The sequence below is a fragment of the Theropithecus gelada genome, chromosome 15 (genome assembly GCF_003255815.1).
Source record: "Theropithecus gelada isolate Dixy chromosome 15, Tgel_1.0, whole genome shotgun sequence".
Taxonomy (NCBI): Eukaryota; Metazoa; Chordata; class Mammalia; order Primates; family Cercopithecidae; genus Theropithecus; species Theropithecus gelada.
In genome coordinates this window covers 45,821,100-45,834,535 of record NC_037683.1, presented here as the reverse complement: position 1 = coordinate 45,834,535, position 13,436 = coordinate 45,821,100, and the positions used below count along the sequence as shown (strand labels likewise).

General features: G+C 39.1%; 1 protein-coding gene across 3 annotated transcripts in view; it reads right to left on the bottom strand.

Moving 5' to 3' along the window:
* RNF38 (ring finger protein 38) overlaps nucleotides 1-13,436 on the bottom strand; it is a 143,938-nt gene that overhangs the window by 29,021 nt on the left and 101,481 nt on the right. For all 3 annotated transcript variants that reach the window (XM_025359839.1, XM_025359840.1, XM_025359841.1), the window contains 2 exons: nucleotides 8,537-8,730; nucleotides 4,330-4,543 (listed from right to left, as the gene is read on the bottom strand). In XM_025359839.1, the coding sequence (XP_025215624.1) occupies nucleotides 4,330-4,543; nucleotides 8,537-8,730 (408 nt within the window). The remainder of the gene's footprint in view (nucleotides 1-4,329; nucleotides 4,544-8,536; nucleotides 8,731-13,436) is intronic.

Here is a 13,436-nt window from a genome sequence, read left to right as displayed (position 1 = left end):
GCCAAAATGGTGAAACTCCATCTCTACGAAAAATACAAAAAATTAGCCAGGCATGGTGGCGGATGCCTGTAATCTCAGCTACTTGGGCAGCTGAGGCAGGAGAATCGCCTGAACTGGAGAGGTGGAAGTTGCAGTGAGCCAAGATCTCACCATTGCACTCCAGCCTGGCCAAGAAGAGCAAAACTCTGTCTCAAAAAATAAATAAATTTTCTTTAAACTCTCTCAACAATGCTTTGGTATTCCACACAGTGGTTTTAAACTACTTTTGTTAAGACTGATACTGTTCTTTTTTTTTTTTTTTTGAGACGGAGCCTTGCTCTGTGGCCCAGACTGGAGGGCAGTGGCGCAATCTTGGCTCACTGCAACCTCCACCTCCTGGGTTCAAGCAATTCTCCTGCTTTAGCCTCTTGAACAGCTGGGACTACAGGTGCACACAACATGCCCAGCTAATTTTTGTATTTTTAGTAGAGACGGGGTTTCACCATATTGACCAGGCTGGTCTCAAACTCCTGACCTTGTGATCCACCCGCCTTCAGCCTCCCAAAGTGCTGGAATTACAGGCATGACCCACTGCACCTGGTCAAGACTGATGCTTCTTTAGTATTACTATGATTTTTTCAGTTGTACTTTTTCTTTGAATTTTTATTATGGAGAATTTCAAACATGTTCAAAAACAGTAGAATAAACCCCGTATCCACCACCCAGCCCTCAAACCATTAAGCCATAGCCAATCCACCTGAATATACTGCTCTGTTTCATGTATTTTGTTGAAGCAAATTCCAGGACCCTATCATTTAAAAAAAATTTCAGTATGCATTTCTAAAAAATAAGAACACTTAACCACAATAGCATTATATTTTTAAAACAAAGTTATTTAAAATTAAGCATGCAATCACGTTCGAAATTCCAATTATGTCATCAAATAAAAATAGATGATTTTATTAGAACTTTTTCCCTTTCCTCTCAAACAGAATCAAAAAAAAGCTTTACATACTGCAAATGATTAGTATATGTGGGTTGTTCAGTGTTAATGTATCTTTTAAAAAATTGTTCATGTTCTGTTTGATTCTGGTACTAACAAAACATACTGATTATTGTATATTCATTTTTGTAACATTTTAATCTATTCAATTCTTAATTCTAACAATTATCTAAGATGCTTTGAGATTTTCTATCAATATAATCAGTTTGACTGCAAACTGACTGATGGGGTTACTGGTTCTTTTCCTATTCTTACACTTTTTTCTTCTTGTCTTTTCTGCTGGCTTAGCCTATAGAACAATACTGAATAGATACAGTAATAGTCATCATCCTGGTTTATTCCAGGTAGCAGGAAAGTGTTCAAAGTTTCACCTTTAAGCATGTTTGAAGTAGGTGAATTCACTGTAGGTCTGTTTCTATTGGTTTTCAATTATAGCCCTTTTTTAAGTCATGTACTGAGTTAATTCTCTTTATTGCTCGCTGTTCTGGAAAAATTATTGGGGGAATTATTTGAGAATCGGAAAGAAGGTTCCTTCTTTCAGGGAGAAATTGCCTCTGTTTTCTAGGCCCCTGAGGTACCCATTACTTTAAATGAATTTTCACTAATTTCAGAGTGATGTGAATTTGGGCTGCAAATTTACTTCTGTTCAGTCTTGTCCTAGTGACCAGATATCCCTTTATTCCAGGTATACAGTGATTTAAGGTGCCTGGCATTTTATGTAGGAAGGGTCTCCTATACAGGAAGTGACTCCTTAAACTTAAATAGTCTTTGATTTTTGTCCCCTTTGCCTCCTGACAGACTCAAAATTAAAATTCAGGTTTGCTCAAATGAACAAATGCCTTAAGGACAGAACTAGCACCCCATTTTCCCTTAGTTTGGGGTCTGGCAATTTCTTCTAATCTATTAGCCCTTTTGATGCTTTCAGGATACTTATAGTATTTTATCTAGCACACTCAGTTGTTCTCAAGCAAAAGGAATGCTATCAATAAGCCTTCCTACCACGTATGGAAAATTAAAGTCCTTTTTACACTTTAAGACCTTCTAATAAGAAATGATGGTTAGTTTTTATATTTCTTGCACCTATTAATATTTTTCCTTTATATTGTTGATATAATAAATTATCTTGAAAGAGTTCCTAATACTGAACCCATGCAAGATGGGTTCACTATTACGTTATTCTTTTAATACATCACAAGGTATATTAAAATAGGTTATTCCAACAGGTTATTCTTTTTTGACTTTTATTTTTTGTAAAAAATTGCTCTCATACCTTCCTGCTGAAAACAGCCTATTCTTTTCATATACCACTAGCTATGGTTTATTATTTAAAACTTTTTCATCTGTATTCATGAGGGAAACTAGTCAACAGCTTTCTTTTGTTGTAATGTCTATGAAGTTTCATTGTTAAGGTTGTGCTAGTTTCATAAAATATATTTGGAAACTATCTTTTTCTATGATCTAGAAAAGTTTAAATTGGAATTAGCAGTCCTTTAAAGGTTAGACAAGAATTCAGATCTTTTTATTTTTTTGAGACGGAGTCTCGCTCTGTCACCCAGGCTGGAGTGCAGTGGCACGATCTTGGCTCACTGAACCTCCAACTCACAGGTTCAAGCGATTCTCCTGCCTCAGCCTCCCTAGTAGCTGGGATTACAGGTGCCTGCCATCACGTCCGGCTAATTTTTTTGTATTTTTAGTAGAGACAGGGTTTCACCACATTGGCCATGCTGGTCTCAAACTCCTGGGCCTCAGGTGATCCACCTGCTTCAGACTCCCAAAGTGCTGGGATTACAGGTGTGGGCCACTGCGTCCAGCCCAAGATGTAATTTTAATTTTAAAGACAGATTTTGTTATGCTTTTATAATTTCTGCCATGGCTACTAGTCTGCTCAGGATTTCTAATTCTTGTGTTGTTCTGGTTTTTACATATGTAATGTTTTCATATTCCAATATACACATTCAACACGTAACACTACCACATAAATGAGACCTTGCCTTTTCTGAAATGCAGTCTTTTGTTTCTTTGGCTCCATCACTAACCACCACCCCTCCTTCACTTTAGCCCTTACCTCATAAGCCTAGTATATATTTTTCTCTATATTTTTCTCTGTGTTCACAGAGTCCTATATACAGTCATATACATACTATGTTTTACAAAATGGGACTCTGTAAACACTTTCCTCCATTTTTTTCAACTTTTTTTTTTTTTCCAGTATTTTATATCCACACTTTTATCAGGTTACAGCCACAAATAATGTAAGTTTCCTATGTGATCAATTTTTAAGTGTTTCATGAACATAATAAAAATGCCTGGCATAAGAAGAGTATCTAGATAAGATATTTTCTCAATTTGCCACTATGTGTTTTGGTTTATTATTATCTAGTGCAGATGAAAAATGATATCCTATTCTCATTAGCTTTCTCTGGTAATTTTTTTGGTTTATAAACTCACAAGATTTTCCCCTTATCCTTAAAATCCAGCAATTTTTATAAGGACATGCTTAGACACATGTCTTTTTTTTTTTTTTGACCTCAGAAACTCCACAGAAAAGACCACCATGCAATTGTGGTCTTCATCCTCAGGCTCTGAAGATAGGCAACCCCTCCCCTCAGCTAGTCCCTCAGTTCTTGGCAGAAAGAAAAGGGAAAAATGAATTGTAGCCTTGTACCTGTCATCTCCTTAGAGACCTATGGAAACCTATAAGCAAAGATGTACCCAACTGTCTTGTTTATTGAATTATTCCAGAAGAAACTAGAAGAGGAGGAAACAGGGATATATACTCAACCCACCAGCTGTCTGCTATTTCCTATTAATCTTAAATCAGTAATTTCAAATCAACCATACATGAATTCATTCTAAGCTTTCATAACCTTGATTGTTTTTTTTTTTAATTTTTTGAGACGAAGTCTCGTTCTGTCACTCAGTGCAATGGTGCGATCTCAACTCACTGCAACCTCCACCTCTTGAGTTCAAGTGATTCTTCTGCATCAGCTGGGATCACAAACATGTGCCACCATGTCCAGCTAATTTTCGTATTTTTGGTAGAGACGGGATTTCACTGTGTTAGGCGGGTCTCGAATGCCTAAGCTCAAGTGATGCGCCTGCCTCAGCCTCCCAAAGTGCTGGGATTACAGGCATGAGCCAGCTTGCTGGGCTGATACTAATTCAACTTTCTTCTATGGAAGCTGTGTAGAATTTAAATCTCAATTCTTAAAAGGAACAAGGAACTTAAATAACTTAATTTTAGGTAAAACTAAAAGAAATTTGCAACAAAAAGTCAAAAAAAAAAAAAATCTCAAACTGCCACAAAATTTCAGCTACTGTATTTGCAAGACATTCTGTTACTGTACCTGATCATGTATGTCAACCATGACTGCATTCTGCTGGGGTGGATGAGCAGCAGGATGTAACAGACGGGGAGATACATTCGGAGGGTGGAAGGCTCGAGGCTCCTCTATTGCTTGCTGCTGTGCATAAGGGAGATGGTGATAGTTTTCATCTTGACTAATGGAATTGTGTCGAGACAGACGATCCCTTCTTCCTCTCTGGCGCCTGACAGGAGGACTGTAATAAATGTCAAAAAGAAAGTCATTATGTTTACTGTTGTGATCCATCAAGATTCTGTATTCTTTCTTTGATATCTATCAATAGTATATGCTAAGGTAAGCTTTAGTATTAAATAACTGCTAAAATTCCCCATCAGCTCTAAAAACTTACAAATGTAAACATAAGGTATATGTTTTATAAAATAATGAAAGCAAACAATATTGGTATTCATCTCTGGAAGTATTTAGAAATCACCAGCTACAATTTTTTCTTGAATCCTATGAAATTGCCCTTTTTATAAGTAAAAAATAATCTAATATCAACAATTTCATATAATTTAACCTACCATTTTCTCCCTTTTTAAACACTATAATAAAACGAACTTTAATCTATAGATATCTTGTCGGTGTTCCTCATATACCTAATAGGCACTTTTTTGTCTATTTAGCTAAAACATACATAAGACATAATTCCTACATGGCCAAAATGACACTTTTAAAAAATGAGAAGAGAAAACATGAAATAACCAAAGAACATATAATTTGCTGACAATTGCAAATAGAAACTGGGTAAACACGCAATGAATATGATTGAGAATATGATTGATAGTATCAACATAAATATTCCAAGAATATATGAAACTTTTAATTGTTAGGGGTACACACAAGGTATATACATTTATATAGAATTTTAAATTAGAATTTGTTTGTTGGTCCCGTTGCAGTGGCTCATGCCTGTAATCCTAGCACTTTGGGAAGCCGAGGCAGGTGGATCCCTTGAGCCCAGGAGTTCGAGACCAGACTGCGAAACACAGTGAAACCCTGTTTCTACCCCAAAACACAAAAAAATTAGCCGGGCATGGTGGTGCGCACCTGTAGTCCCAGCTACCTGGGTGGCTAAAGTGGGAGAATCACCTAAAGCCTGGAAAGCTAAGGCTGTAGTGAGCTGAGATCACGCCACTACACTCCAGCCTGGGCGACAGAGTGAGACCATGTCTTAAAAAAAAAAAGACAGAGGGAGGGAGAGAATTTGCTTACTGAAGCAAGCCACATTTACTCTCCATGTATGAGTCATCTACATAGTTTAATAAAAATTTTATTATGACTAAACTTTCATTTTGTACTTCTCTAAACACAGTTCACCTCCACTGCTTTTTACAATGGCTGAGCACAAAAACAACTTGAAAAAGTACCCTACCTCATTAAAATTGTACTCTACATTGGGCAAAGGAGGTCAAACATCTCCCCTTCTAGGAAGAGCTCCAAGTGTCATTTCAGCAACTTTCTTTACTGAGATCGGTCACTTTTTCCTTAATCTTCCCACTCTGTTCCCCTAAATCTGTTTCTTCTTACTCCTAATTCTCCAATCTTAAGAGAACAAGGGACACTCCTTTATGAGATTAACTCACAAAGGTGCTCTTGATATTGCCCCTCCAGCTTCTTGCTCCATTAATTGTTTCTTCTAACTTTATTTTAAATATAATGCTTCTTGCATTTTTGCTTCAAACTCTACTTACTGTATTATATCGAATTCAAGATGCCCTCCACCTTAGGACTAAAAACTTTTTTTCTTTTTTTGAGACGTCGTTTCACTCTTGTCACCCAGGCTGGAGTGCAATGGCACGATCTCTTCGCTCACTACGACCTCCGCCTCCCAGGTTCAAGCAATTCTCCTGCCTCAAACTCCCAAGTAGCTGGGATTACAGATGTCTGCCACCAAGTCCAGCTAATTTTTTTTTGTATTTTTAGTAAAGACAGTTTCACCATGTTGGCCAAGCTGGTCTCGAACTCCTGACCTCAGGTGATCCACCTGCCTTGGCCTCCCAACCCAAAACACTGGGATTACACGCATCAGCCACCACACCTGGCCTTGTTAGCCTTTTGTTTTTGTTTCTGTTTTGTTTGAGATGGAGTTTTGCTCTTGTTGCCTAGGCTGGAGTGCAATGCACATCCGGCTAATTTTGTATTTAGGGTACAGACAGGGTTTCACCATGTTGGTCAGGCAGGTCTCAAACTCCTGATCTCAGGTGATCCGCCCACCTTGGCCTCCCAAAGTGCTGGGATTACAGGTGTGAGCCACCACGCCCGGCTTGCCTTTTAACTGTACGTTTGTTTTATTCACCTAAAATAGGTAAAGACTAACAGCAGGTACTCAGGCCTTAACTTTGAAACAACTATACTTCCTCATGCTTATTATATTTAATAGCTATAAAATAATTTACCTGATAGCCATATACTGTCTTAAAAAACATTCCCATGTAATTGGTTAATAAGGTACTGGGTAATGTAAAAGTCTTAATGTCTCACCAGAATATGGCTCAGAGACAGGTTTATGTTGTCTCAGCCGGAACACAGAATGGTGGTTTTAAGATCCCTTCTGTATTAGCCCGCTCAGGCTGCCATAATGAAACATTGCAGACTGGGTGGCTTAAACAGATACTTAATTTCTCAAAGTTTTAAAGCCTAGAAGTTTGAAATCAAGGTACCAACATAGTCGGTTTTTGGAGAGGGATCTTTTCCCTGGCTCTTGCAGACAACTACATCTCACTGTCTCCTCACATGATGGAGGATGAGTTTAATGACATCTCTTTTTGAGACGGAGTCTTGCTCTGTCACCAGGCTGGAGTACAGTGGCACGATCTTGGCTCACTGTAAGCTCTGCTTCCTGGGTTCAAGCGATTCCCCTGCCTCAGCCTCCCCTCCCGAGTAGCTGGGACTACAGGTGTGTGCCACCACACCTGGCTAATTTTTTGTATTTTAGTAGAGACGAGGCTTCACCATGTTGGCCAGGATGGTCTCCTGACCTCGTGATTCGCCCACCTTGACCTCCCAAAGTACTGGGATAACAGGCGTGAGCCGCCACCCCGCCTTCGGCCCCACGCATCCCTTCTTAAAGGACATTAATCCTGCTGGGTAAGGGTCCTAACCTTATGACCTCATTTAACGTTAGTTACACTTCCTTAGAGGTCGTATCTCCAAATACAACCACACTGAGAGTTACAGCTTCAACACGTTAATTGGGGAGGGGGGGTTACAAACATTTGGTCCATAACACCTTCCTAACTCAAGATCCTGGACATGCAAACAGGTATCTCACAATGCACTATTTCCTTGGGATAAGAAATACATGACCTCCGGCAACAACTAATGAGGAAGAAACTCAGGAAGAAATGCACTCCTCTAGAATGAAAAGACAAGGGCCAAATCCCATCGTCTAAAAGTTGAACTAAACTTCAGTCATCTTTTCATACCACAGGCTCCACAGCTGTTTTTTGTTTTTTTAAATAAAAACAGTGTCTCATTCTGTCACCAAGGCTAGAATGCAATGAACAATCATAGCTAAGGCTCACTGCAGCCTCACACTCCTGAGCTCAAGAAATCCTCCTGTCTCAGTCTCAGCTTGGACTACAGATGTGCGCCAACATCCTCAGCTAAATTTTTTTTTTTTTTTTTGGTAGAGACAGTGTCTTGCTACGTTGCCCAGGCTGGTCTTGAACTCCTGGCCTCAAGGGATCCTCCCACCTTGGCTTCCCAAAGTGTTGGGATTATAGGCATGAGCTAATACTGTGCCGAGTCTCCATGGTTATATAAGAAACATAATTAAGCTCCTAATTGCCTTACAGGATACAGAAGGAAAAGGAATGGAGTAGGAAAGGGGTAGCTCATTTCTAAGATTTCCATGTATCCTTACAGTTATGAACTACAAAATATGTCTTCTAGTAGTCAAGATTGCAGGCTAGTCCACAAAAATCTGTACCATAAAGTAGCTGATTTCACATATAACGGCATGGATGATTTTAGCCTCTTTCCATTTCTTCATCTGTCAATGATAAGCTAAATAAACTCTTCCATCCTACTGGAAATCTAAGCAACTTTATTTTTCATAAGTGAATATACGTGTATGTGTGGTGATGTGTTTATGAAATGCCTACAGAAAAAATGTTTTCTGATGTTAAATATACTCACAAATCTACCAATGGAAGAAAACTTAAACAAATTGTAATCAACTAACCTTCTTCTGTTGCGTGCAGGTGTGTTGCATCGTTCCCCTGAGAAGTGATGTTGGCTTGGTCGAACTGAAGGGGGCTGCCTATTTGATGTCATCTCCCATGGTCGCATTGGTGGTGAGGGAGCTGGTGATGCTGATGTATAATCAAAGACTGAATGAGAGAGGCGCTGTCTCTTGGGACTTGGACTATCTTCACTCTGCCAATGCAACAAAATGGATCAACTGAGTAAGATCTTTTCAGGATTTCACATTACTGCATATGTACAGGTTAAGATGTACTTAACCTGAAATCTAAAAATGTAAAGCAGGGCAAAAATATATGCTATCAATCAAAATTTAAAACCTTTTAAAAATGCTGGGATGGGGTGGAACAGGGGAGGGAGATGCACAGTAAATGGTATCAAGTGAAAAATGAACTTTGTTTTTGAAAACTCATTCTAGGCCGGGCGCGGTGGCTCAAGCCTGTAATCCCAGCACTTTGGGAGGCTGAGACGGGCGGATCACAAGGTCAGGAGATCGAGACCATCCTGGCTAACCCGGTGAAACCCCGTCTCTACTAAAAAATACAAAAAACTAGCCGGGCGAGGTGGCGGGCGCCTGTAGTCCCAGCTACTCGGGAGGCTGAGGCAGGAGAATGGCGTGAACCCGGGAGGCGGAGCTTGCAGTGAGCTGAGATCCGGCCACTGCACTCCAGCCTGGGCGGCAGAGCTAGACTCTGTCTCAAAAAAAAAAAAAAAAAAAAGAAAACTCATTCTAAGGCAAATGAGGTAACCACATATAGGGTATATAACAGGATAATAAAACTTTTGTGAAGTACTTAACCTTCTCTTTAAATTCTCAAATCACCTGAAAAATTACACTACACTACACTACAATCTCCCATCAATAAGGCATCAATTTTCAGCTGTGAGTTCAGCTTAGTAGGAGATATAATTTGAGTAGGTCCTCGATTTGATTCTAAATCACACTCCTCTCCCTCCTTATACCTGTGTTTAGGCCACTATATTTATTTTCTTTAAAGAGAGCTACATGGGGCCGGACACGGTGGCTTGCACCTGTAATCCCAGCACTTTGGGAGGCTGAGGCGGGTAATCACTGGAGGTCAGGAGTTTGAGACCAGCCTGGCCAACATGGTGAAACCCCATCTCTACTAAAAATACAAAAATTAGCTGGGTGTGGTTGTGCATGCCTGTAATCCCAGCTACTTGGGAAGTTGAAGCAGGAGAATTGCTTGAATCCAGGAGGCGGAGGTTGTTGTGAGCTGAGATCAGGCCATTGCACTCCAGCCTGGGCGACAAGAGACTATCTCAAAAAAAAAAAAAGGGGGGAGGGGGGGAGTTACACGGATAAAGTAAGATTTATATTAGACAGATAAAGTAATAGCAGATTTACATCATCGGTTCTTAACTAGAATATCACAGCAGTTCAGAAGTACTTTAAAGTTTTCAAGGGTCCCAGCATGGGCTTACTAGCTACAAAACTGATACGGATCACTTAATTGCATTAATACTCCAGGGTTCTCCACCTGACTCAATTTCCCAAATGAGTCTACCCAAAACTATCAAAGTTACAAATTAACTGAAAATTTGATAAGGCTGTGTTTTCTAATAGAACGTCTACCTCCAATCTATTACTGCAAGTTCTAATTAGTTGGGTATTACAGTACTTTTGGTTACAAAATAATTAGTACCTGCAGCTACCATAAAAATCATCTTAAAACATTGTAAAAGTATATGGGATTACAAATTAGTGTTAAATTTTAGATAAGCATATAAATCAGAACTGATTATTTAAGCTGAAAGGAATGAAGCTTAAATTGGTAAATGGCTACATTTGATCATTCCAAATTACTTAGCAGAGGTATTCCAAAAACCATGTCATTTCCCTTCTACATTTAGGAGATATTATAATCAATTTTATTATCATTATAATTAAAATACAAAATACAAAAGCATGCTGTTCTAACTTTCCTACCACCATACTAACCTTATTTTCTCCCTAGATTTAATTGTACAGTCGTCCCTCAGTATCCTAGGGAGGTGGTTCCAGAGAACCACTCCCCCATACCAAAATCTTAAGACGCTCAAGTCCCTGATATAAAATGGTGTTGTATTTGCATATAACGTACACACATTCTCCCATATACTTTAAATCTCTATATCACTTAACAATATCAACACAATACAATGTAAATGTTTTATAAATAGCTGTTATACTGTATTTTAAAATTTGTATTATTCTGTATTGTTGTATTGTTACTTTTATTTCACTTTTTCTGAATACTTCCCACCCGTGGTTGGTACAATCTTTGGGTAAGGAACCACCAACTAATCTAGTAAAAGTACACTTATTTTCATCCTTTGATTTTAGTGAGAAAGTCAGTTCTTATGTTCTGATAATCCTAAAACTTAAAAAAATGGTAAATAACCACTGAAATTTAAATATTCCGATTTTTTTTTAAAAAGGTAGAACAATCAAGACCTGACAAACCTGCACATGAACTACATGAGCCCCAGAAACAGGCTGGCTCCACAACTGGTGAAAACAGATTTGATTAACACTGACTTTTTTTTTTTTTTAGACAGAGTCTCGCTCTGTCACCCAGGTTGGAGTTCAGTGATCTCAGCTCACTGCAAGCTCCGCCTCCTGGGGTTCAAGTGGTTCTCCTGCCTCAGCCTCCCAAGTAGCTGGGACCACAGGCGCATGCCACCATGCCCAGCTAATTTTTTGTATTTTTAGTAGAGACAGGGTTTCAACTTGTTAGCCAGGATGGTCTTGATCTCCTGACCTCATGATCCACCCACCTCGGCTTCCTAAAGTGCTGGGATTACAGGCGTGAGCCACCGTGCCCAGCTTAACACTGACTTTTTAAAAACAGAATGCTAGTAACCAATCATGATCATTAGCTTTTCATACATATCCCACATTGCATATCCTACCCTGAAAAGCCTAATGTAAGCTAAGACACAGAACTTTGAATTCTAAAAATTCACTACCTAAAATGGAGAAGAATGCTACAGATCCTCATGATAAATGTCAAATGACCAGAGAAAGCCCTTAGGTTATAAACCTTTATGTATTTTCAGTGATGTTCAAATTGTGGGCTAAAAATGTTATTTTACAAGACATGCAAACCTTTTAAAAGTAGAGGTAAGGAAAAGTGACTGTGAAAGTTACCATCACTTCTCTTTGTGCTGTGATGGTGAAAGACAAAGAATGGGAAGTGAAGGGAGCTATTCATTAGAGTACTACTTTTCTTTTTCTTTTTCCTTTCCTTTTTTTTTTTTCTTTTTGAGAGGGAGTTTCGCTCTTGTTGTCCAGGCTGGAGTGCAGTGGCCTGATCTCGGCTCACCGCAACCTCTGCTTCCCGGGTTCAAGTGATTCTCCTGCCTCAGCCTCCCAAGTAGCTGGGATTACAAGCATGCACCACCATGCCTGGCAAATTTTCTATTTTCAGTAGAGACAGGGTTTCTCCGTGTTGGTCAGGACGGTCTTGACTCTCGACTTCAGGTGATATGACTGCCTTGGCCTCCCAAAGTGTTGGGATTACAAGCGTGAGCCATTGCGCCGGGCCAGTAAGTTTACTTTCTAACTCAAAGTCATAGGAAACCACAATGACTAAAGACAGGAAAACATTAAAAAGTAGTTTGCTATATGCAATATGATTTCATCACTTCCCTTATCAATTTTAGTACTCTAAGGAACTTCAAAGAAATTCTCACAGTTTCCAGAAAAGGGAAGGGGTAGTAACCTACAAATAACTAAGAATTAGATTAACATCAGACTTCCCATAGCAAAAACAGATGCTAAAAGTTCTCTGAGGGAAACGAATATTGAACCTAGAATTTCATACTCCAATCACACTATTAATCTAGCGTGGAAGCATAAAACACAACTTTTGTCAGATATATCAAGACCCAAAGGTGCTCCTCGCATAGCAGAAAATCACTTGATGTGTGCTCACAACATTCCCTCTCTCTCTTATTTGAAGCTATTACACAACATCCAATAAATGACAGAAGTAAGCCAGAGAGTACACTGAAATGAAATTCCAGGAATGGTAGCAAGTTTGGAAATTCATCATTCCACATTAGAACAAGAAGTCAGAGGGCTCTGAGAAAAATGCCCTAAATAGAATCAAAATGTATGACTGAGAACTTGGAAGTTATTAATAAAATTTAAGCAGATGGTTCTTTGTAATAAAAAAATATACAAAAGACAATCAGTCCAGGAAAGTCAATGAGGAATGCAAATTCATCTGACCTTGTCATCTAAAGCATTCTTTGAATGAAATGGGTAGTCAGAAGATTACATTCACTTCTCCATGGGCCAAACATGCTCTTGGTTCTGCAATGAGTAAATACATGGATGTTCCTAACATGATGCGAAGTGTTTACTGGTTTTTGATAGTTAAAATCAATCGAGGATAAGGCATGAAAGATCACTACTGTAGTTACAGAATAGAATGTAAGTATAAACTTTGTTAACGTAAACTCTAAAACTTTCTTGGTGATAAAATCATGGACATTTAGTGAAAATCAAAATACAAAAATCTAAAAATAATGGCTTAAACATAACAAACATACTTTTTTGTTTTTTGAGATGGAGTTTTGCTTTTGTTGCCCAGGCTGGAGTGCAATGGCAGGATCTCGGCTCACTGCAACCTCCCCCTCCCAGGTTCAAGCGATTCTCTTGCCTCAGCCTCCTGAGTAGCTGAGATTACAGGTATGCACCACCACACCCTGCTAATTTTGCATTTTTAGTAGAGATGGGGTTTCTCCACCTTGGTCAGGCTGGTCTCAAACTCCCGACCTCAGGTGATCCACCCGCCTTGGCCTCCCAAAGTGCTGGGATTACAGGCGTGAGCCACTGCACTCGGCTTTTTTTTTTTTTTTTTTTTTTA